This window comes from Bufo bufo, chromosome 1, assembly GCF_905171765.1.
Source record: "Bufo bufo chromosome 1, aBufBuf1.1, whole genome shotgun sequence".
Lineage (NCBI taxonomy): Eukaryota > Metazoa > Chordata > Amphibia > Anura > Bufonidae > Bufo > Bufo bufo.
The window spans coordinates 608,104,492-608,130,246 of NC_053389.1; the positions used below are offsets into that span (position 1 = coordinate 608,104,492).

The 25,755-nt window shown below is 41.2% G+C and overlaps 1 protein-coding gene across 1 annotated transcript in view; it reads right to left on the minus strand.

Annotated features, from left to right (window-relative positions):
• Positions 1–25,755, minus strand: part of SLC28A1 (solute carrier family 28 member 1) — an 81,247-nt gene that overhangs the window by 14,190 nt on the left and 41,302 nt on the right. The window contains exons 4-12 of the mRNA XM_040415758.1: positions 20,946–21,037; positions 17,877–18,066; positions 15,681–15,822; positions 7,533–7,646; positions 6,763–6,840; positions 4,478–4,558; positions 3,822–3,902; positions 1,541–1,666; positions 1,082–1,212 (exon numbers count right to left, since the gene is read on the minus strand). Of these exons, the coding sequence (XP_040271692.1) occupies positions 1,082–1,212; positions 1,541–1,666; positions 3,822–3,902; positions 4,478–4,558; positions 6,763–6,840; positions 7,533–7,646; positions 15,681–15,822; positions 17,877–18,066; positions 20,946–21,037 (1,035 nt within the window). The remainder of the gene's footprint in view (positions 1–1,081; positions 1,213–1,540; positions 1,667–3,821; positions 3,903–4,477; positions 4,559–6,762; positions 6,841–7,532; positions 7,647–15,680; positions 15,823–17,876; positions 18,067–20,945; positions 21,038–25,755) is intronic.

Sequence of the window (25,755 nt, forward strand, 5' to 3'; positions counted from 1 at the left end):
TATTTTTATATTTGTGTAACCGCTCTGGATGCACAGCGCCATGGAATTAATAATATATAATAATAATATGACATCTCTGAATTCCCTGCGAAAGGTTTCACAGAGGAGAACAGGTGGTGAATGGGGACCTATTCAGATATAAATCGGTATACTGTGTTTATCAGCTCTGCACTTAGTATATAAATTGTTGCTTAATATAATATATATATATATATATATTTATATTCATAAGAACTTCCCTCTACACTATTGATTTGGTGTTAAAAAGTCACCTGTTTTTGCAACTTTTCAAATTCCATTCCAACTGGATTTAGTTGTAACTGCCACGTTTTTATGCTGCCTATTCCAGTTTCTGTAAAGGGGGCATGGCAAGGGCTGGGTGTGGTTGGCACCATCGGCCCCGAGACATTTATCATTATTTACACCAGAATTTGGTATAAATGATGACTGAAACCTATGCTGTGGAGTAGACTTCAGTATGGTGCATGGACTGCCGGAGGAGGCAATTAATTTACGAGGACCTTACTGTTTTGTTTTAGTGAAAATTCCTGGGAGTCCTGTAGCTGTGGGAAACTTGAAATAATCCCAAAACTTAAGCTCTGATGGACAAAAAAGGAAATACTGAGTCCACAAGGTGGTAAAATAGTCCAAAAAATGAGCCGTGTACAGAAAGACATGGAATTCTGAGGTGCGACACGACTTCATGTGGTTCTGTACTGTGGGCCATAAGGTGTTGTAAAAGGAAGATATTCTGTCCTATAGACAATTTATCCATAGGAGCATCCATTTATTTTAATGTTAGACTCCATATGATGTTAAAGGCAATACATTAGTGAGTAATGTCCTATGTACCTCTGTAGGTGCCCTGTTGTGAGTTAGTACAACATGGACCTGTAAGACAACCTTTTGCAGAATACAGTGCGTTGCAGAGGGACCACATGCCAATAATACAATACAGAGCTGTAGGAACTCTGTGCCAATGTACTGGGTTCAATGACTCAGAAAAGCTTTGTACATAGACTATCATGTCACACATACTGATAAATAGCAAAAGCATCTTTATACAAAAAACGGTATTTACCCTTTTTCTATCTTGACACCTTCCTCATTTTTGAATTTTGATTCTTCTATTTCAGGGTAAACCAGCTTGGAGAGGGCAAGAGCGCATGGAGCAGCCATGACAGAGGCTGCGATAAGTGAAGATGCATCAATCTGGAACAGTCATTTGCATGTATTTAGCATACACAAATGTAATTTTCTATACACATTTATGAAAAGTGAAATAGTCTCTCCTCAACTTGACGGGAAAGGCAGCATGAGTACTCTTTCAGTCAGCTACCTGAGCAAAGTTCTCAGCTTGTCTCCTGGATGTTGGACCCTGCATGCATATAATCTTTCCTGACACTGCTTAATAGATCCAGCAGGACATACTGCAACCGATTCATAATACCATTAACTCATTTTTTATCTCTTGTCTATGCCTAACTCCCTTCAGATTGTAAGTAAAGTGCAATAATAAAAGAACAGGGAATGATCTTACCCCAAAAGAGATGTATGCACCCATCACACTGCCAGCAATAGTTCCAAAACCCCCGGTCATTACAGCATGGATTTCAGATTTTGTCATATCTGGTAAGTAGGGACGGATAAGCAATGGAGCTTCTGTCTATGAATGCAGAATAATAAAAATGAACACTGAATTACTGTCTTACAAATGAATTCACAACATTATTTCATAGACTATTAGGTCGGGCTGCACCTAGACTTGTTGTAGCACTTTTAATTGATCTGAACTATCTGGCTACACCTGTAGTCCAAACCAGTAAACTGACTGGTATGTAATCTTGTGCACTGCAGATACCATTCAACAGTTAATATCAATTGACATAAAATATCTAGGTGTAACTCCAGCGTTGGTAGAGGTGATTAAAAGGGGTTGTCCCACAAAAAAATATTTCTGCAGTTTTCAAACCAGCACCTGGATACTTTTGTAATTGTATGTAATTAAAAATTTAACATAGCCAGGGAGTTATTCAATAAAATGTATCTGTATAGCGCCACCTGCGTTTTTTTTTCTTTCTTATTGCTTTGTCCTGCTTACTGAGATGGCCGCACATGCTCAGTTTCATCCTTCAACTGCCTCCTGAGCTGTGATAGGGAGAGCATGGACACGCCCCCTTAGCTGCAGCAGAAAAGACACTCCCCTTGAGCTGTCAGCTTGATATAAATCTAGCAGGACAATGAATGGGAAGATGCTTGGATCCATGTGAGGTACAGGGCTGGTTCTAGCTTTGTTAGAAAGAGGTTGTCATGTACTGTATGATGTCTGATTTTCATTTTTTACATTAGTTTAACCCCTTTAAATGGTAAAACACATGCATTATCAGTACTTTGTACTATCAGGGCTGCTTTAACCATAGGGAAAACGGTGCACATGCTCCAGGAGCACAATGTTCATCTTTTTTGGGTCTCCTCCATGCCCGAAGTGTTGTCATCACAGGACAGCAATGTCACTTATACATGGGTTGGAGTCAGAACCTGCACGGTAGGGAATCTTGTGACTGGTAAGTCTGAGGGACCATACTGAACCAGTGTTGGCTCAGCTGTCCTTACTACAGGATCTGCGGGGGAGGAGACCATACAATGTTTTCATCAAGACACTGGACTTCTGACCTAGCCAACAGATTTACAACTCCAAATGCCAGGTTAGAGTGCAGTGGACAATTAAAGAAAGTGATATATGAGTAAACAGCCCACGAGTATTAAACAAGAGGTCAGTGAAACACTACACCTTGTAAGATAATTGTGCTTGTGAATGTTTTTGCTCTGCAGACTGCTTTCTTTCATGTCTATACTGTAGTTCACTTAAACAGTATTTCTTGACTTTTCCTGGAAAGAAAGGGATGCAAATGAGCACTTAAAAAGCTCTGCCTCTAATGCCACCAGATGTAAGGCAGCTATCCTATAGGTCAATATTAGACCCTTTAAATAGGCCTTGAAACATGGCTCTGATAATAAATAAGCCAGCACCTCATCTGCAGACAGCTGTTTCGGGATGATTGTCCCTCATCAGTGCAGAGGAGAGAGTACTGGCTTCTCTGGGTGAGAGGCCTAAGTCAGGATTTGGGGGGTACTATCTCTCCTCAAGGAGAGAGCTCCTTTGTCAGCTACATCTTTTGGCATTAGAGGCAGAGCTTGTTAAGAGCTTATTTATTAAGAGCTTCCCAGAATTCCAGAGGAGCATGTATGGCCTATAAGTCTCCTGAAGGAGAGACAGTACCCCCCAAATCTTGACTTTTTCTGGAACAGCATGCACTTTTTCTTATTAATTCATTTTTTGGATCTTTTCTCCATTCTCTTTCTACCTCTATATGTAGAATCACTGTTTGGATCCAAACCACTACATTACTCTACTCTGCTCCCTCAACCTGTAAAGAGCTCCATCTGAAGCCTGGGGAACACTGGTTACCTATTTACCATAATAATGAGTGTTATTTCTATGATTGCTGACCGAGGTGACTGTCTGGTCAATATAGCTGTAGCAAATCTAAACAAGAATGAACTACAGTATGGAGTGTAACATGTGGCTGATCTCCTTTTCAGTCAGTGGTCAGTTCCCTTACTGGTTTTTAGCCATTGTCTACAGAGGTCAGGGGGGATCACAGTTATGGAAACTGTGTAGCTCAGCCCACTCGGCTGCTTCCATGGCTCTGCCACTGTATTCAGCATGTATTGCTAAATCAGCCACAAATGACTGAGATGGGCCCACTCATGAGACTTTTGGGGGCCACGATGGCTCTGACGATTATTCATGTTCTTACCTGTCCCACAAATATATTACCAGCAACACTGAGTGTTTCTGTAGCTGTGGTTCCCATTGTTACTTGCATGAGCCAGGAAATCTAGAAAAGATGTAAAAGGTCTTATACTTTAGTCTCTAGTTTACTAATGTATATTGGCATCACAGATTTTGATCAAATTTGGCAATTCCTCAGATCGGGTGGGAAGAATAGCACTGCAAACAGCAATTTTTTTCACATCAAAACAATGGACCCCTTTCAAAGTCAATGGAGTCCATTGGATACAGATGTATCTGACTATGCTTTTTGGTTTCTATTGCGAACACCACTAGTGTGAACAGAATATTAATTTAGCCTAATGGGACAAATATATAAAAATAACATTATTGCAACGTATCATAAATACTGTAGATTCAAATGTAGTTCTCAATAAAAATAGATTTTCTAAAACTCTTAATGCCAAAAAATATTTCTATGTAATAAAGGAATATAGTGGTGCCTTCGTAATAGCTAAACAATATGGGGGGTCTAAAACGCCGGTCTTAATAAATGTGCCCCTATGTATTTTACTAAATTAGTTTTATCAAGCAATAAAATGACCCAAATCTCCTTATCCGTAAAAAATAAGGTCTGGTGTAACAAGTTCATTGGTTAGAATATAGACTCAAGCAACTTACCTTAAGAATGATATATTGCATTAGCCCAAGATAGTAAAGGACTGACATCACGCAGCTAAAAAACACGACTATAGGAAGAGCCTGTAGAGAAAAAATACACAGGAGTCACATATTAATTGTTTAGCGTGTTATAGCACATGCTTTGGGGGGTACCATCTCTCCTTGAGGAGAAAGCGCAATATCCTGAAATGTACTTATTCTCAGAACTGCCCCTGATAAAAGCAGAATTGATCTGATAACTGAACACAAGCTGTGACTTCCAAAGGTCATCCTAAACGTATAAGCTGCAGATTGCTTGTGAAGGCATTTCATATCTAAAGCAACTGCACATTGTCCTATCATATATTGCCCCCATTCTGACAACTCCCTTTATATACTGTTTATTCTTTTGTATGTACATTTGTATGTACCTTACTGATATGATATTGCATGCAAGTTAAAGATACAGACAGAGTTTAAAATCTGAAAAAGGAAGAATACAGTCAGATCCTACTGTATTAGCTACCAGGGCACAACAGGGCACTAGGGCACAGACAGCACTGCAATCATCATAGTGATGTGGCCATGGCTGCCAGCACCAATTAGCTCAGGATTACGGCTGGCCATTTCCACAATGTATTAATCACTTATACTTTGAATATTGCCAAACTGAATATTTTAATCTCATTTGTGTATTCTGGGTGATCAGAACAGCGATAGGCTGAAGACCTGGGAATACATGGGTCCTATGATTAAGGGTCCGTACGGGCCAGAAACGCGTCAGAAGATTGTGCTATGGAATACATGTTTGGTGCTTTTAAATGATTCAATAAAAGCCAAGTTTTATTCAACCACAGTGCTGAATCAACATTCTGCATGCATGTTTTATACGGATTGGGATATCTGCATCCTGCGCACTAGGTGGGGTGTGCTGATTGACTTTCATTTTCTAAGAGACAGAACAATGCCAACACAGGCACATGTGTTGTACTGGAACAGTATATCCACTCTGTTAGCACAAACCAACTCAATTTATTCTCAAGTAAATCACCTTGTCTTTTATTTGTTTTCTACTTTTCTGTTTTCCTGTGAACAGATTAATTATTGTACTGTATATGTGCTCCATATCCTGCTCTATAGGGAAAACCTTCTGATTAGGCTACATTCACACGACTGTGTTTTGCGGAACACACATGGCCGGCGCAATATAGAAATTGCCTATTCTTGTCAGCGATTGCAGGAACTATCTTTGCCAGACAGCTCTTACTTTTTGTTGGACTTGTACTCCACTTCATCTACACTTACTTCTTGTTGGACTTGTACTCATCTATACTTCAAGCATTTCTGCTGTGGACATCTACTGTCAGTCCTTCACCATGCTCATTCTTCCTTCTTTGGATTCCAGCAGTGTTTACCAGTATCATAACTAAGGAATTGTTCCACCTTTAAATACTACTACAATATAATTCTGCATGTAAAACGAAGGGGGGGGGGGGGGACTTTATTATTATAAGTATACAACCCTCCCCACTTTCTGAAAAGGGGATATGGCCAGGGCAGAGAGAAAGCAGAACCAGCGGGACGAACACATTTATCTTTATTCACACTAGTTTTCTGGTGTGATTGAAGACAGAAACCTACGACAGCTAGGGGGCTGCCGTGGAGTTCAGTTTGATGCATGGCCTTCTGGAGGATGCTCCAAATCTATGACACGGCCTACACCTCGGCATAAATTAGTCACATCCTCTAGCTGCACGGCGGAAATCAAGACCAAAGTTTTCTTATGTCCCCCTTAATTGCTTTTCTAAATTACTTTCTGTTACAAAAATACTCCAGTTGTGAGATATTCTATTTACTTCATTTTAATAGTGCCCTTCATTTTAACAGTGTTTACTGTATAGTAATACGCACATCCAACTACTGCGGTGGTCGCACATGCTCTATCTTTCAACTGTTCATTTCTAGCCATCAACTGCCACCAGTCATATCTACTGTTAGAAGTTGTGGCAATTACGGTGAAAGAGCTTCAGCAGAAAGGACACACTCCTGAGAAAGAACCCCCCCCCCACCCCCACCCGAGCTATCAGGGTGAGAATCTATATATAATCTATAATAGACGGTATAAATGGTTATAAGTGGATTTCTTATGGTAGGTGACATTACTTCTAGTATGATGTGCAGCTCCCTGATAGTCATAGGATGAACAGTAATCGGCATAGTAATAAAATAGATACAGTGGCGTGGTCGGATCTTGATAATGCCCCGTTACACAACAAAATAGCTTACTGTTCATTGTCACTACAAACCTGAAAAGCGAAAACTTCTTTAATTAAGGTTTCCCCAAAAACAAACCCTGAGCCAGCAGTTGTATAATTGAGAAAAATCTGTAAAGTACAAAGATGGGTTAATTAGGTTGCTTATTTTTTATATTAAATACTTTCTGTTTCTCTGATATGAATCAAAATCTTGTATAATGAATAAACTCTTCATGAAGAGCCAACAAAATGGATATATATATATATATATATATATTTATAATTAGAATTAAAAGGGGTTGTCCGGGTTCAGAGCTGAACCCGGACATACCCTTATTTTCACCCAGGCAGCCCCCCTGAGGCTAGCATCGGAGCATCTCATGCTCCGATGCGCTCCCTTGCCTGGCGCTAAATCGCGCAGTGCAAGGTCTCTTTTGTTTATCATAACACACTGCTGGGCGTAAACTTCCGCCCGGCAGTGTGTTCGGTGACGTCACCGGCTCTGATGGGCGGGCTTTAGCGCTGCCCTAGCCGTTTTACTGGCTAGGGCAGTGCTAAATCCCGCCCATCAGTGCCGGTGACGTCACCGGGCTTCCTGGCAGCCCCATGGAGAGCCCCGGTACGTCACAGGATCTCCAAAAATTTTTGCGATTTAGCGCAGGGCAAAGGAGAGCATCGGCGCATGAACTGCTCTGATGCTCAAGTCAGGGGTGAAAATGGAGGGATGTCCGGGTTCAGCTCTGAACCCGGACAACCCCTTTAACATTGATTTCAGTTCTAATTTAATTAGAAAAAGTGGAAATGATATTGTGACACAATACCTGAATTTGTTCACCAAGAAACTTAAAAGCCTGGTAACCTGGCTCAGTGCGAATAATGAAGATTCCCAAGACGAACTCCATTCCAAGACCCCAAAATACTGCCCGCCAGGCCACCTATGGTGGATATTAAATACAATGTTTTTGTTATAATGCACATAAGGGTTAACATGCCCATGTTCTTAAAGGGGTTGTCTCATTTCAGTAAGTGGCATTTATCATGTAGAGAAAGTTAATAGAAGGCACTTACTAACAGTGATGGCCAGTTTGCAGTGTTCGCCGACGAACACATGCGATCTGCCATCTTCACTCACAAGTCCGGCGATGCAGAGGTAAGTCCTTACCTGTGCCTGCGCCGCGAGCCGCTCTGAAACACATGCGGTCCCCGGGAGCAGGCAGTTCCGAGACTTGTGAGTGAAGATGGCAGATCGCATGTGTTCGTCGGCGAACACTGCGAACTGGCCATCACTGCTTACTAATATATTGTTATTATCCATATTGCTTCCTTTGCTGGCTGGATTCATTTTTCAATCACATTATACACTGCTCGTTTCCATGGTTACATATCACCCTGCAATCCATCAGTGGTGGCCGTGCTTGCACACTATAGGAAAAAGCACAGGCCTATGTGCGGTCCCATGGTCCTGGCCACCAGAGAGACTGACGCTTTTTCCTATGGTGTGCAAGCACGACCACCACTGATGGATTGCAGGGTGGTCTGTAACCATGGAAATGACCAGTGTATAATGTGATGGAAAAATGAATCCAGCCAGCAAAGGAAGCAATATGGACAATCACAATACATTAGTAAGTGGCTTGTACTGTATTAACTTTCTCTACATGGTAAATGCCACTTACTGAAGTGAGACAACCCCTTTCATTTCTTACACTTTAGAGCTCATTTAGATGGGCGAGGTTCACATCTTGGCATAGTGCCAGGACTAAACACTGACCTATCATCAGGCTGCCCTGAGAAAATTGCAGCGTGCACTATCTAGTTCCAGTAAGCAAGAAAAATGGACAGCCGATGTACTCTGTGTGTGGTCTGTCTAAAAACCTGTCCTTGCTTTCAGGCAGGAACATGGACAATTGTCAAATTGCTTGTCCGAAAGAGCCCCTGGAGTGACATTTAATGAATAAAAGCATATCTCCAGCCATAAGGGAAAATGTGACAGTGCTCCTAAATACTTGAGCTGTAGTTACTATGTGCAGTGTTTCTCTAAGGCTACTTTCACACTCACGTTTTGTGCAGATCTGTCATGGACGGATCCGTTCAGATTAGTGTTGAGCGCGAATATTCGAATTTCGAATTTTTTTCTCGAATATCGCAATTTCGAGATTTCGCGAATATTTAGAATATAGTTCCAAATATTCGCGAAATCGAATATTCGTATTTTTATTCGAAAAAAAATTTGTACGATTATTTTAATCTTATGATTTATTTTTTTTTCCTATGACTATGGCTAGGCTAATATGTGTATTTTACGAAATTTCTTAATATTGCTCTAACTTCGTCTTTTAGAATATTCGTAATATTCTAAAAGACGGAGTTAGAGCAATATTCCGAATATTCTAAAAGACGAAGTTAGAGCAATATTAAGAAATTTCGTAAAATACACATATTAGCCTAGCCATAGAAAAAAAAAAAAAAATCATAAGATTAAAATAATCGTACGATTATTTTAATCTTATGATTTTTTTTTTTTTTCCTATGACTATGGCTAGGCTAATATGTGTATTTTACGAAATTTCTTAATATTGCTCTAACTTCGTCTTTTAGAATATTCGTAATATTCTAAAAGACGGAGTTAGAGCAATATTCCGAATATTCTAAAAGACGAAGTTAGAGAAAAATTAAGAAATTTCGTAAAATACACATATTAGCCTAGCCATAGAAAAAAAAAAAAAAATCATAAGATTAAAATAATCGTACGATTATTTTAATCTTATGATTTTTTTTTTTTTTTCCTATGACTATGGCTAGGCTAATATGTGTATTTTACGAAATTTCTTAATATTGCTCTAACTTCGTCTTTTAGAATATTCGTAATATTCTAAAAGACGGAGTTAGAGCAATATTCCGAATATTCTAAAAGACGAAGTTAGAGCAATATTAAGAAATTTCGTAAAGTACACATATTAGCCTAGCCATAGGAAAGAAAAAAAAAATCATAAGATTAAAATAATCGTACGATTATTTTAATCGCATATTATTCGCGAAAAATTAAATAATTACGAATATTCGATTTCGACGAAAATAATAAGAATATTTATTCGAATATTCGCGAAATATCGCGAAATCGAATATGGCACCTCCCGCTCATCACTAGTTCAGATAATGCAACCATCTGCATCCGTTCAGAACGGATACGTTTGTATTATCTTTAACATAGCCAAGACGGATACGTCTTGAACACCATTGAAAGTCAAAGTGTCAGTGGCTCAGTTTCAGCAGACGGACACCAAAACGCTCCAAGCAGCGTTTTGGTGTCCGTCTCCAGAGCGGAATGGAGACTGAACTGATGCAAACTAATGCATTCTGAGAGGATCCTTTTCCATTCAGAATGCATTAGAATGCAAACGGTTCTGTTTTGGACCGCTTGTGAGAGCCCTGAACGGATCTCACAAACGGAAAGCCAAAACGTGAGTGTGAAAGTAGACTTAGGCTGAAGGCCATTGACCTGCCTTCAGTCATAAAGCTACGTATCTGCTCCCAGATCTTTCTGCTAGCTGAGCTCAGGTTGTATAACCTCTGTATAACCTTGCCTCCCTCAGCTGTCTACTACTAGACATACGACTATATTTTGTTCTCCTAAGCAGTGATGACATTATAAAGGGGCATGATACAATTCTGGGGACTAAAAGGGAACCTGTCATCAGTTTTGACAACCTTACACTGCTATAACAGTAACTCTACATAGGAGCTAGGGATAGATTTCAGAACATGTCCATGTGTGGCTGCTGTAGTAAGGCATACCTTTGAAAAAATGTTTTAACAACTCCTGCGCCATATGCAAATTACTTTTGAAATGTCAAATAGGAGTTTCTTCTGAGATGTTAATTTAATAGGTTGTCCCATCAAAAATATTCTATACCAGAACCCGGATCTGAAAACTGTTATAATTGGAGGTAATTAAAATGTAGTACAGCCACTAAGTTATTCAATAAAATGTATCTGTATGGCGCCACCTGCTGTTTGTTTTTTCTTATTTCTTTGTCCGGCTCACTGAGAAGGCCGCACATGCTCAGTTTCATCCATCAGCTGCCTCCTGAGCTGTGATAGGGAGAGCATGGACACGCCTCCTGAGCTGTGATAGGGAGAGCATGGACACGCCCCCTGAGCTGCAGCAGAAGAGACACTCCCCTTGAGCTGTCAGCTTGATATAAATCTAGCAGAGCAATGAATGGGCAGATCTCTGGAACCATGTGAGGTACAGGGCTGGTTCTAGCTTTGTTAGAAAGAGATTGTCAAGTACTAGATGAAGTCAGATTTTTATTTTTTTACGTAAGTCATGGAATAACCCCTTTAAGCCTAAGTGGGAGTAGTTGACTGCCGAGAACACTAGCCCCCATTATGCATTTACAGTATAGGAGTTTATAGTGGCCATAACTAATAAAAAGTTCTCTTTAAGCTAAACAGAAATGAGTGTTCTTTGACAGCTGAACGACACCTCATTTTTTGCAGGAAAAGCAAGCAACAGAATCAGATATGAAAGGATTGCTTACCAATGAAAAGGAAATACAATATCTGAGTTGAATCTTTTACAGATGGTAAAATCTTTACAATTTATAATTCATGTTTAACCTCAGCTTAGCCATGGTCAACTAATGCAGACTTTCTTGCCAACAATAGTTTTCTGCAGTGGTAATACTAGTAATGGTAGTAGTACTATTAGTGGTAGTTTTTAAAGGGCAAGAAGTGTCAGGATACTGTTGAATGAAGGGAGGAGTCATGTAGAGGAGGGGGGTAAAAGACAGAAGTCAGATTAGGGAATTTACTAGGCGTAAATAAATTACTGCAAAAGTGCACCACAATATATGCAAATGAAAATACAAGACTAAACCCTCACGCTAGATGTTAAAATGAGACTTTAGGCAATATATTCCGTTCAAGAACATATCGGAGCCCGCGCACCCCGTCAAGGTATCTCAGTTAGCGCGGGACCTACCGCTAACACTACCTACAATGTGTAAACACTGTCTAATAGGTGCTAATGGCCGACTCACAGCCACGCTTCCACAAACCTCCAAAGTAAGATCACAAATACAATGGGAGGAGGGAGGAGGCTGTGAGCCCCACCTATAACAGGCTAGTGCGACACAGGCTACCAGGTGCACCAGAATGTTACCAAAGATTAAAAAATGGCACATTCCATACATAGAGACAAATCCCTGAATAAAGTGGCCTAAATGGGAGGAAATTCTCAGAACCCCAAATAGTGTAGCGTATTTATAACCGGGGGAGCAAAACCTCCACATGCATATATTGTAGTGCACCTTTGCAGTGATTTATTTATTCTCATAGTCTAATTCATACATTATTCCATATTGTTTAGGATTTTTTTTGTGGCACATGTGGTCCACTGCCGGAATCCTCCATTGTATGCATCATTTGCTGGGGATTGCCGTTTGCAGCGGATCACATGTGGAGGTTTTGCTCCCCCGGTTATAAGTACGCTACAGTATTTGGGGTTCTGAGCATTTCCTCCCATTTAGGCCACTTTTATTCAGTGATTTGTAATTTACTAGGCCTGCCTAAAAAAGGGGAATTTAAGGGCAAATTTAAAACTGTGGATATTGGAAATGAATTTAATTGTCCAGGAGATGTGGGTTTGAATTATGGAGGATGTTGGGGGAGAGTCTGATGTGTTGGGGTAGTGAGTTCCAGAGTAGGGGGGAGGCACGTGAGAAATCTTGTAGTCAATTGTTAAAGAAAAGATGAGCGAACAGAAGAGGAGGTCCTGTGAGGATCTGAGATTACATGCGGGGATGCATTGAGAAAGCAGGTCAGAGATATAAGGAGGGGAATGGTTGTGGACGGCCTTATGTAGTTGTAAGTATTTTAAACTGAATTCGCTGGGCAATGAGGAGCCAGTAAAGGGATTGTCAGAGGGGAAAGACCGAGGAGAAACCAGGGGGGAGGTGAATTAACTGAGCAGCGGAGTTGAGAATAGATTGGAGGCGAGCGAGAGTGGTGGATGGGAGGCCACATAGGAGAATGTTGCAGTAGTCCAGGCGGAAGATGACAAGAGCATGCACTAGTATTTTAGTTGACTCAGGGGTGAGGAAGGCACGAATACGAGAGATGTTCTTAAGTTGAGCAGCAGGTGGAGGTGAGGTGGATGTGTGGCTTAAAGGACGGGGCAGAATCCAATATTTCCCCCAGACAATGGGCCTGTGAGACTGGAGAAAGCATTGTGCTATTAACTGTAATGGACAGGTCAGGTAGGAGGCTTAGTGAAATGGGGGAAAGAGGAATTTAGTTTTCTCCATGTTGAGTTTTAGGAAGCGGGAGAAGAAGAATAAAGATATTGCCGACAGACACGCAGGGATTCTGGATAGCAGGGAAGTGACATATGGGCCAGAGAGTAGATTTGAGTGTCATCAGCATAGAGGTGGTATTGGAAGCCATTGGACTCTATGAGCTGTCCGAGGCCAAACGTATAAATGGAGAAAAGTAGGGGACCCAGGACAGAGCCTTGAGGGACACCAACAGAGAGGGGGTGTGATGAGGAGGTGGAGGATGAATGGGAAACACTGAAGGTTCTGTTGGTGAGGTACGAGGAGATCCAGGAGAGGGCTAGGTCTTTGATGCCGGGGGAAGAGAGGATTTGTAGGAGGAGAGAGTGCTGAACAGTATCAAAGGCAGAGGAAAGGTCAAGGAGGAGGAGCACAGAGTAGTGACATTTAGGTTTGGCAGAATGTAGGTTGTTGGCAGAATGTAGAGCATAAGTAGAGTGGTAGATAGAGATGAAGAAAGAGATATGGGCCACTATGTAACAGCGACCTCTGTGCGGCGCTGTTCCCCCACTCATCACCGTGGTCCCGGGCGACGTGCTCATCTGTGATATCTACTTCCAGCCTCTGTTGCAGCTCTGGACTCTGCCTGTGCCGTTGGTATTACCTATGTGGATTCCGCTCCACAACTTCCATTTAATCTGGACACTGCTTATACTCGGCTGCTGATGTGGCAGTACTCATCACTCCCTGGGCGGGGCTGAGTCATGTCATGTGATCTCGCTAACCTACCCTGGCTCTCCTGCAGGTATTTAAGTGGCTCAGCCCTTAACCCAGACGCCTCAGAGTCAAGGTCCTAATCTTGTGCTAAAGAGCTTGCTTACCACTCGTGTTCCTGACTTCATACTTCGTTCCTGGACTTCGTTTATCGTCTGATCCCTGTCTGCTTGCATCGCCTCTCCCGTTGCCGCCCCGGATTGTCTGACCTTGTTCCTGTGCCACCTGCCCTGACCCATTGCTTGTTATGACTACGTCTCTGCCTCTTCCTCTGGTTCCTGTCTTGTTGCTCCTGGTAACGACCCTGCCTGTCTGACCAAGTCTGTACTGTCGGTACCTTCGCAGGTACCTCCTGGTCTGCTTGGACCAGCTGCCACTGACTAGTTTACACTCTGGAGTAACCCCTGGCAATTACCGATGGTCAAGCCTATCCTCACCATCTGAGGCTCTAGTGAAATCCGGGTAGTTGTTTAGTTACTCCCCTCCAGATTATTGATAGTCAGTGGCACAGTGGGTTCACATCCGCTGATCCATGAAAGACTACAGCACTGAGATAAACTCAAATTGTATTCTAAAGTGAATTAGCAAGCAGTGCAGTGACTGGCACATGGTGGACGCATTAGTGTAGCAGTTGGAAAAAAAGCGAGACTGGCTGCTGCATTCAGGATCCAAATTTCATTATGTCATTTGTTGTTGCACATATCATCAGTTGTGTGAAGCAAAGATTCATGTACAGTCCCAAGGAGTGTTTATGACAAATGACTGAATTAAAGTGGATGGCCACTGGTTACTTTTGACCAATATGTTTATAAAATAATTATATGACACTTGCTAATAGAGCCTTTGATGATATTTTACTCAATTTTCTATATTTTATAAGGTATGCCTCTTTTGTTCTGTCCACACAGAGGTCTTGTCCATAAAATGGCTGCTGATGGAGAGTCATGTGACCAGGCAAACCACCTTCATGTGATGTTTCCTTCATTGAAATGCTATCTGCATTTGCACCGCTGGGAATTTAGTGCAGGTGCAGTGTGTTGCAATGAAGTAGGCCAAGTGATGTGTCTGGAGTTATTTTTGTCTGGTTGCATGACCCTCCATCAGCGGCCATCTAATGGACAGATCTCCTGTGTGGACAGCACCGAAGATTTGCCTAACATGGGGGGCATGGCTTATGCCATATAGCAAATGACACAGAATAACAAGAAAAGCTAGTTTAGTAAGTGCCATATAGTCAAGTGGCCAACTCCTTTAATTCAACACATCAGATTGAGCATCAGACTTCTGGGGTTCCTTATTGCCTAATATGATTGCATGGTGCGTGGAAAATGGACAATGGATGGACAATAATCTGTGAATTCAGCTAATTGAAATCTCTAATGCATGGCCACCTTCAGGCTCCCCCTTTTGCAGAATTTAACATAGTGTATAATTTCTGTGCACCCTAGAGAGCATTCAAACGTGAAATAAAGATTCCTAATCCCGATCACTAGAAATAAGCTGCACTAGAAATAAGCTGATTCCAATACAGAATCACGAGCCTTCGGAAATTTGTAGGAGGGTAAGGAAGGTAATCCAGAACTTCTTTCACACATCATGTTTTTCCTTACCTGCGACAACAGCTATTTTCTTCCGTACTTGAAGATTTATGCTATGACTTTTCCAAGATGAAATGATTAGACTTCATCAATACCTATTAGTCTACTACCCCCTGCACCGATTATAAAAGGAGTCAATGCCCAGGCCAGAACCGTGCTATTAGATCTGGAGCTACATGCCACAAACTATAAGAATATAAGAATTATAATATAGGAGTTATTATAATATAGGCTTTATAATTGTGTGGCAATGAAGGCTATTTACTACTGTACTTCACAGAACAGTTGTTGGTTACTAATAGGTTCACAAGATACTCACTGCACGGTGGTGTTTGGACATAATAAAGAGGAAAATGACAAACATGCAGACACCTCCAAATGAAATAAGCTGTGCGGGTCTCTTCGCTGTGTCCAATACCAACCAGAGGATCAATCCAATAAGAACCAATGCAGCAAATATCCTAAAAGCATAAAATGCACATAAATGTATATATCAAACACACTAAAGTTTCTTCTTACTTGACATCAAATTGTCAGATGTGTCACTTTTATGTTACTGATTCCTTATAAGATTTGGTTATTTAGACATGATGTACAGTATATGCCTACTTTCTATCATTACAACGTATTTTTCGCTGTATAAGATGCACTTCTTTTTCCCCCAAAGTGGTGGGGAAAATGTCAGTGCGTCTTATGAGGCGAATACTATATTTCATTATGGAAGCGCTCATTAGTACAGGAAGATCGGGAAGCAGTGAATGCAACGCTCCCCTGGCTCTGTACTCACCAGAGCATCCAGAGCAGGAGAGGTAAGTTTTTTTTTCTCTGATCTGAGGTCTGATTAATATGGGGGGCAGTAACATGGAGGTCTGATCTGAGGTCTGATTAATATGGGGGTCATTAACATGGAGGTCTGATCTGAGGTCTGATTAATATGGGGGTCATTAACCTGGAGGTCTGATCTGAGGTCTGATTAATATGGGGGTCATTAACATGGAGGTCTGATCTGAGGTCTGAATAATATGGGGCTTATTAACATGGAGGTCTCAATAGGAGCCACTTTCACACTAGCGTTTTTTGTGGATCCATCATGGATCTGCAAACACGCTTCCGTTACAATAATACAACCGCATGCATCCGTCATGAACGGATCTGGTTGTATTGTGTCATATATAGCTATGACGGATCCGTCATGAACACCATTGATAGTCAATAGGGGATGGATAAGTTTTCTATTGTGTCTGAGAAAACGGATCCGTCCCTATTGACATTATTGCAGCATTATTCAGTCTGCGATGGGGATGCAACCAAACGGACTGGAATGCATTTTGGAGCATTCCGTTTCGTTCAGTTTTGTCCCCATTGACAATGAATGGGGACAAAACTGAAGCGTTTTCTTCCGCTATTGAGATCCTATGACGGATCTCAATAGCGGAATTGAAAACGGTAGTGTGAAAGTAGCCTATTAACATTGGTGGTCTAATCTCAGGTCTGATTGGGGGTCTTATTAACATTGGGAGTTTGATCTGAGATCTGATTGGGGATCTGTTCTGAGGTCTGATTAACATTGGGGGTCTAATTGGTGGTCTGATCTGATCTCTGCTGAAAAATATTTTTTTTTCTTATTTTCCTCCTCCTCCGTCTTATAGAGCGAAGAATACGGTTATTATGCTTTTAGTTGTTTTTATGTCATATAATTGAAATCACTTTCACCCCTGATTTTTTGGGGTTTCTGGGCAGACTGAGGATAGTTCCTAAGTTACCCAAGGTCAGAGCCCCATAATGCTACATGACATGTGATTATTGTGCTAGATCACAGCATGAACACAATATCAAAATTTAAATTTTTTTTAAAACATCACAAATCAAGTGATTTCATTTGTACTACTGAAATTTATTATTTATTTAAAACTTTTTATTTTGCTAAGTTTCTGACAAATATTTGTTTTCTAACATCACACCACTTCTATCCAACAAAAGGCCTTCACAATTCCCTAAACTGAAAATAGGATTCGTGATGTATTCCACAAATATTTATATCCAAAAGGGCATACTTTGGCATACATTTAGGGAGTCATTTATCAAACTGGTGTAAAGTAGTACTGGCTTAGTTGCCCATAGCAACCAATCTGACTCCTGCTTTCATTTTTGACAGCTCCTTTGGAAAATGAAAGGTGGAATCTGATTGGTTGCTATGGGAAACTAAGCCAGTTCTACTTTACACCAGTTTGATAAATGACCCCAATAGTTCATAGCCAACAATGGAAGACTTCAATGGCGTAAAAAAAGGATCATAATTTAATGCTCTTTTTAAAGTCTAAAGCAGGGATGCTCAACCTGCGGCCCCCCAGCTGCTGTAAAACTCCCATGATACCCTGCTGTAAGCTGATAGCTGTAGGCTGTCCGGGCATGCTGGGAGTTGTAGTTTTGCAACAGCTGGAGGGCTGCAGGTTGGGTTTTCCTGGTCTAAAGTATGTTGAATCCCTAGTGACATTCTAGAGGAAGAGAAACTCACCACTTTATCCATTTTTTGTATTTCTTCAAGAATTTTCCAAGTGGTGTAAAGAAACGTTTAATATGTTTGCCAAATCGTGCCATGAATAGGTCATAAGCCAAGAAGAAAAGTACCACACATGTTATTACCAGTAAAGCAATGGCACGATTAAAGTTCAGGACACAAGCCGCAATAAAGTAAGCTGCATACCCTGGAAAACAGAAAGAGCAAATGAATTACTATCAACATTCATCCTACACATTTGTGCTGAGGAAGGTAATGTATGATGAACTGCTATAATGAAAATGTGTCTCAAACTGGACATTTGAAATGAACAAGTGTAGTGCACACAGTTGATCAAGTTTTGCCATGAATACAGATGTGTCCACACTTAAATGTTTATTTATTTCAACGTGGCCAGATATTAGTAACATGAAATGCACTGTATAACGAATTCCAACACAATGGGGGAGATTTATCAAGACTGGCGTGCCAAAACGCCAGTCTTGATCACTCTGCGCTGGCGTGAGATGCGCCTAATTTATTAAGAGGCAGAAGCCTCTTAATAAATTATACGCATCTCTGCCTTGCCGTGCGCCAGAAACGGAAGTCTACACCAGCCAGGGGCTGGCGCAGACTTCACCTATAACTTACTCTGGTTTCTGGTGTAAGTTATGGTAAATCTGGCAGGCCGCGTGAAGCAACGCTCCTCCCACTAAGCCCTGATCCCTTTTTTTCCCAGCACAGAAAAGTGCAGAGAAGTCTAAAAAGTCGCAAATTATGCTGGCCATGATGTGCAACTTTTTTACCGCTACGATAGTGACATTAAGAGCTTAGTAAATGTCCATTAGGGTGTTTCATTTTTCCAAAGATGTGATTCTCATATGACTTTGCTTTCGCCCCGAGTCTCAGTGATGGGTGGCGCCCTGGTGGCGCGTATAGCGCCGTGTGCCGATTGGTCGGTGCGCCGCGCATGCGCAATTTAGTTATTGGCACACGGACACGGAGCACGCATACAGGGCTTTTATTATTATAGATTGTGTTTGAGGGAATCAAGCTCTTATAATAAAAGACCTGTGTGCGTGCTCAGGGCTGTGTGTCTGTGCTGATAATTTAACTGCGCATGCGCGGCGAGCCGACCAATCGTCACACGGTGCTCCACACGCCACCTGCACCGCCCACACCTGCGCCCCGCACAATCACTGCCACCACTCGCAAGTCATGGTGTGCTCTCCACGTCGGAGCGCCGCCATTACTGTCCGTGCATCACAGAACCGCACAGTTCCAGCACTCTCAGCCACAGACAGCAGCCACTGCCAGCAGTTTAAGCCACCAGTTGCGTTATTGTAACGGGCTTAATGTCTAGTAAATGATAAAAGACCCAACACTCACCTGTTAAATCACCTGCTGTTCCAGTGCATTCGCACTGGTGCTCCTCCCTGGGTTTTGTTTACTGCAGTGGTCATCTATACACGTGATGGCTGCAGCCAATCAGCCTCGAAATGTACACCACTGTAGACGGGAATGTCATCGCTGCAGCCATCTAAACAAAGCTCCAAGGGGAATATCAGAACAGCAGAACTGGAACGGCAGGCGATTGAATTGGGGAGTTTTAGGACTTCTATCATTTTATGCTATTTCACCGCCTTAGGCTACTTTCACACTAGCGTTGTTTGAATCTGGCGTTGGATTCCGACACCGGAACTGCCCGCCGGATCCGGAAAAACGTGTGAAAACGGATTACATTTGAATCCTGATCAGGATTTTGATCACAATGAAAAAATGCATTGGAAAAAACGGATCCGCCATTTATGGACTTTAACTTTTTTTTCACATTTTTCGGGTTTAACATGCAAAAGCCGGATCCAGTTTGACGGAACACACGGCGCCGGATCTGGCATTAATGCAAGTCAATGGGAAAAAGGCCGGATCCGGCGTTCAGTCAAAGAGTTCAGGATTTTTGGCCGGAGGTAAAAATACAACATGCTACGGTTTTCTGAAAAGCCTGATCAGTCAAAAAGACTGAACTGAAGACATCCTGATGCATCCTGAACGGATTGCTCTCCATTCAGAATGCATGGGGATAAAACTGATCAGTTCTTTTCCGGATTTGAGCCCCTAGGACGAAACTCAGCGCCGGAAAAGAAAAACGCTAGTGTGAAAGTACCCTTAGGGCTCATGCACACGAACGTAATTTCTTTCTGCCTCTGTTCCGGTTTTTTTGCAGACCTTATGCGGAACCATTCACTTCAATGGGTCCGCAAAAACAATGGAAGGTACTCCATGTGCATTCCGTTTCCGTATTTCCGTTCCACAAAAAAGTAGTACATGTCCTATTATTGTCCACAAATCATGGTCCAAGGCTCCATTCAAGTCAATGGGTCCGCAAAAAATATGGAACGCACACGGAACACATCCATATGTCATCTGTAATACATCCGTATTTTGCGGATCCATACTGTAGAAATGCTATGCCCAGCCCATATTGTTCAGGTGTTTGGTGATTAATAAAATACTGTTTCCGATCCGCAAAAAAACGTATCGCATACGGAAACAATACGGATATGTTTTGTGGAATAACGGAACGGAAGAGGGCTTAAGGCCTCATGCACACGACCGTATTTTGTTTCCGTGTCCGTTCCGGTTTTTTTGAGGATAGGATGCGGACCTATTCATTTCAATGGGTCCGCAAAAAACGCGGACAGCACACCGTGTGCTGTCCACATCAGTATGTCCATTCCGTTGCTCCGCCAAAAAAATAGTGCATGTCCTATTTTTTTCTAGTTTGCGGACGAGGATAGGCATTATTACAATGGATCCGCAAAAAAAACAGATGCCATACGGAACGTCATCCGTTTTTTTTGCGGACCGCAAAACACATACGGTCGTGTGCATGAGGCCTAAATCTGAGAAAAACGTCAGATACAGAAGAACAGATCCGTGAAAAAAGGACCGCAAAACAAGAACGGTCGTGTGCATGAGTCCTTTGTTAGATTTTGCCTTTTCTTGGTCAAACATCTCAAATATATAAAACACTAGTGTTATGATTATAGGATACACCTGGTATGTTATACATGGTAATGAAATTACCTGCACATAGAATTCCAATGATAATGAATTTCAGAACACGTGAATGCTTCTTGCTGAACTCTGCAGCTTTGTCATATGGTTTGGCCATTTTGCTAGGCATATAAGGAATAGAAACTATTATGTTAAATACATTAAAATATGTTGGTATTTGCTAATTCTGTTAAACATTACCCAGAGGGAATGCAGACCTCAACGAGTCACGCTTAATAGCAGCATACTGTTAGAAATAGTTTAAAAGCTCATTACAGTAATCCTTAAAGAGTAACTAAACCTTTACATAAACTTTTAATATGTTGTCCTTAATAAAACTATCTCTAATATACTTAATCAATTTTCTATTTTTACTCTTTTTTCTACCTAAAGCGCACCATTCCCTGTGCGCTTAAAACAGTTCTCTGTACACCGCTGACGGCTCAGCAGTGTACAGAGTACATTTTATCAATAGGCAGCAGCAGCGCTGTGAGTACGGGCAGAAGCGCATATTGCTGCTCCTGCCCGTACTCCCTGAGTGATTACTAACTCTTGGCATAGCACATGGGTACTCTGTACCCATGTACTATGTCAGGATTAGCTGAGCGGAGCTGGCTCCTGCTTCTGCCTGCTCCGCTATTCAGTTCTCTGTGCTATGCCAAGAGTTAGTAATCATTTGGGGAGTACGGGCAGAAGCAGCAATATGCGCTTCTGCCCGTACTCACAGCGCTGCTGTGGGCCGTTGATAAAATGTACTCCTAACACCGCTGAGCTGTCATCGGTGTACAGTATACAGAGTTTTAGGCGCACCAGGGAATGGTGTGCTTTAGAAAGGGAAAAGTGTAGTAAAAATAAAAAAAATAATAAATAAAAGTATATTAGAAGGCATTAGGGACAACATATTAAAAGTTTATATAAAGGTTTAGTTACTCTTTAACAGACTATGTTCACATTCTATATATTCAGTCTATAAAACTGAAATGTATTAAAATCTATGCTGTTATGCCCCTATAGTCTTACTTATTCCATGGTTACGACCACCCTGCAATCTATTAGTGGTCACCGTACATGCATACTATAGGGAAAATTTCTATAGTCTGCAGCCTTGGCCACCACTTCTGGATTGCAGGATGGTCATATCCATGGAAACAAGCAGTGTATAATGAGAGGGAAAAAATTAATCAAGCCAGCATAGGAAGCAATATGGACAATCACAATACATTAGTAAGTTCCTTGTATTAACTTATCTACACGATTGCTGGTTTCAGTGGGCAATTGAAACAGATGTTTAAACGATGCTAAGCTTAGTGATTTTAGAGTACTGGGGGCTAAAAGGTTGTTGAGGGCTGTTGCCCGTCGGTATGTAAGTTGGGGCTCAATAGGTAGCAATTTCACAAAAATCTGATCTTTCTTCAATATGTGCCAGTGCTTCGATAAAGTATTCCTCCCTGCACTATGGTTACTACTATAGGCGTTGAGAAAAATTGGTATTGTATGTGTTCTTTTCATTTCCCTACTGATCTTTTTGGAGAAGGCAATCTGATTTTTAGGTTTTTTGGTGCTTCTATAATATTAGGAGGATAGCCTTTCACACGAAACCTGTTAGAAAGCATATTACTTTTTTCAATAAAATGCTCATCGAGATTGAAATTTCACCCAACTCTTTTAAACTGTCCAAGCAGAATGTTTGTCTTCCATTTTTTATAATGTGTGCTGGAAAAGTCAAGATAACTATTGCTATCCACTTTTTTTTTTTTTTAAAGGTACGAGTATGGATAGCATTATCTACTGTTAACAGTTTAAGATCCAGGTATTCAATTGAAGAGTTATTGACTGTACCCATGAATGTGAGGCCCCAGTCATCGATATTTATGTAACAAAGAAACTCTTCAATGGTTCCCATTCCATATAAAAAGTAAGTCGTCTATGTAACTACGGTAAAAGACAATATAACCACCCCAATACTTTTTATTTATAAATAAATGTATATTCGAACCTTCTCATGGAAAGATTAGTGAAACTTGGGGCAAACCTCGTGCCCAAAGCGGTGCCCCAAGTCTGTTAGAAAATTTTATCTTGGATATTATGTCTAAGAATGAGCCTGATGCTGTTCAGCACATAGGCCCTTTGTTGAGGGGGCATGAGAGTATCCTCTGTTAGGTACTGGGCTATACAGTCTATACCCAACTCATGTTGAATGTTGGAGTATAGTGCAGATACATTTAGCATCAGCCACTGATAGTCATCTTTCCACTCATAATTCTTTAGCATTCTGATCAAAGAGGTGGAGTCCTATAGATAGGAATCTAAATCCAGAACATATTTTTGTAAGAGTAAATCGATATAATGTGAAAGATTACAGGTAAGGGAGGAGATACCTGAAATAATGGGCCGGCCCGGGGGAGATCCTCGTGTACTTTTGGAAGGTGGTAAAACATGGCTAGAACCGGATTTTTAACCAATGTATTCTTTTTCTTTCTTATCTAATATCTCAGTGGCCGACAGAATAAGATTAGAAAATTCCTCCATATACTGATGAGATGGGTCAACTGCAACTGGGGTATAGTAATCAGTATCTGAAAGGATTCTATATGCTTTGTTAATATAATCTCTTTAATTCTTAACCTTTAGTATCCTTTAAAAAGAAAAAGAAAAAATTGTATGTACTTTGTACGTCCTTATGTTATTTTAATATGTTTATATTTGTATGATTATGTGTAAACACATTCATACATACATATTTATACACATATTTTATATGATTCCACATGCGTACACATATACATGGGCATGTTTTTATATATATTGGTGTACATTTATTCATTAAAATTTATCAATCATACGTCTTATTCTAATTTTATTTTTATAATCCTCTACTTTCCCTCATTCTTTTTCTATCATGTGCTCCCAATCAGTTTTTCTACATATATTGCTACATATAGAATCATCCTATCTCATTTTTTTTTTTGTATATATTCATTGTCTTATACAGTCAGGTCCATAAATATTGGGACATTGACACAATTCTAACATTTTTGGCTCTATACACCACCACAATGGATTTGAAATGAAATGAACAAGATGTGCTTTATCTGCAGACTGTCAGCTTTCATTTGAGGGTATTTACATCCAAATCAGGTGAACGGTGTAGGAATTACAACAGTTTGCATATGTGCCTCCCAATTGTTAAGGGACCAAAAGTAATGGGACAGAATACTAATCATAAATTAAACTTTCACTTTTTAATACTTGGTTGCAAATCCTTTGCAGTCAATTACAGCCTGAAGTTTGGAACGCATAGACATCACCAGATGCTGGGTTTCATCCCTGGTGATGCTCTGCCAGGCCTCTACTGCAACTGTCTTCAGTTCCTGCTTGTTCTTTGGGCATTTTCCCTTCAGTTTTGTCTTCAGCAAGTGATTTACGAGCTCAATTGGATTCAGGTCAGGTGATTGATTTGGCCATTGCATAACATTCCACTTCTTTCCCTTAAAAAACTCTTTGGTTGCTTTTGTAGTATGCTTTGGGTCATTGTCCATCTGCACTGTGAAGCGCCGTCCAATGAGTTCTGAAGCATTTGGCTGAATATGAGCAAATAATATTGCCCGACACACTTCAGAATTCATCCTGCTGCTTTTGTCAGCAGTCACATCATCAATAAATACAAGAGAACCAGTTCCATTGGCAGCCATACACGCCCACGCCATGACACTACCACCACCATGCTTTACTGATGAGGTGGTATGCTTAGGATCACGAGCAGTTCCTTTCCTTATCCATACTCTTCTCTTCCCGTCACTCTGGTACAAGTTGATCTTGGTCTCATCTGTCCATAGGATGTTGTTCCAGAACTGTGAAGGCTTTTTTAGATGTCGTTTGGCAAACTCTAATCTGGCCTTCCTGTTTTTGAGGCTCCCCAATAGTTTACATCTTGTGGTGAACCCTCTGTATTCACTCTGGTGAAGTCTTCTCTTGTTGACTTTGACACACATACACCTACCTCCTGGAAAGTGTTCTTGATCTGGCCAACTGTTGTCAAGGGTGTTTTCTTCATCAGGGAAAGAATTCTTCGGTCATCCACCACAGTTGTTTTCCGTGGTCTTCCGGGTCTTTCGGTGTTGCATTCCTTCTTTTTAAGAATGTTCCAAACAGTTGTTTTGACCACGCCTAATGTTTTTGCTATCTCTCTGATGGGTTTGTTGTGTTTTTTCAGCCGAATGATGGCTTGCTTCACTGATAGTGACAGCTCTTTGGATCTCATCTTGAGAGTTGACAGCAACAGATTCCAAATGCAAATAGCACACTTGAAATGAACGCTGGACCTTTTATCTGCTCATTGTAATTGGGATAATGAGGGAATAACACACACCTGGCCATGGAACAGCTGAGAAGCCAATTGTCCCATTACTTTTGGTCCCTTAACATCTTGTTTGTTTAATTTCAAATCCATTGTGGTGGTGTATAGAGCCAGAAATGATACAATTGTGTCGATGTCCCAATATTTATGGACCTGACTGTATATTGTGCGTTGCTTAACACCAGCAACCTAGCTTTAAACGAGACAGTCACATGATCGGGGATCGAGATCAGGTGACTGCCCCTCCCAACCATAGCATTGTTGGTCTCCTGGCAAAGAGAGATGTGACGTCATCACATGCCCACTCCAGACCGGCCCCTAAGACCCTCCCCCGTAGTTGAACTTTCCGGCTTTTACCTGAGGCAACTGACCAAATGACTGGATTAAACATGTGACCATGTTGCCAGGATGCAGCATCCTGCTCCGCCCAGAGGAACTGATCATAGCTCCCCGCCCGGACTTAGTGTCCCGGTTACTATAGGA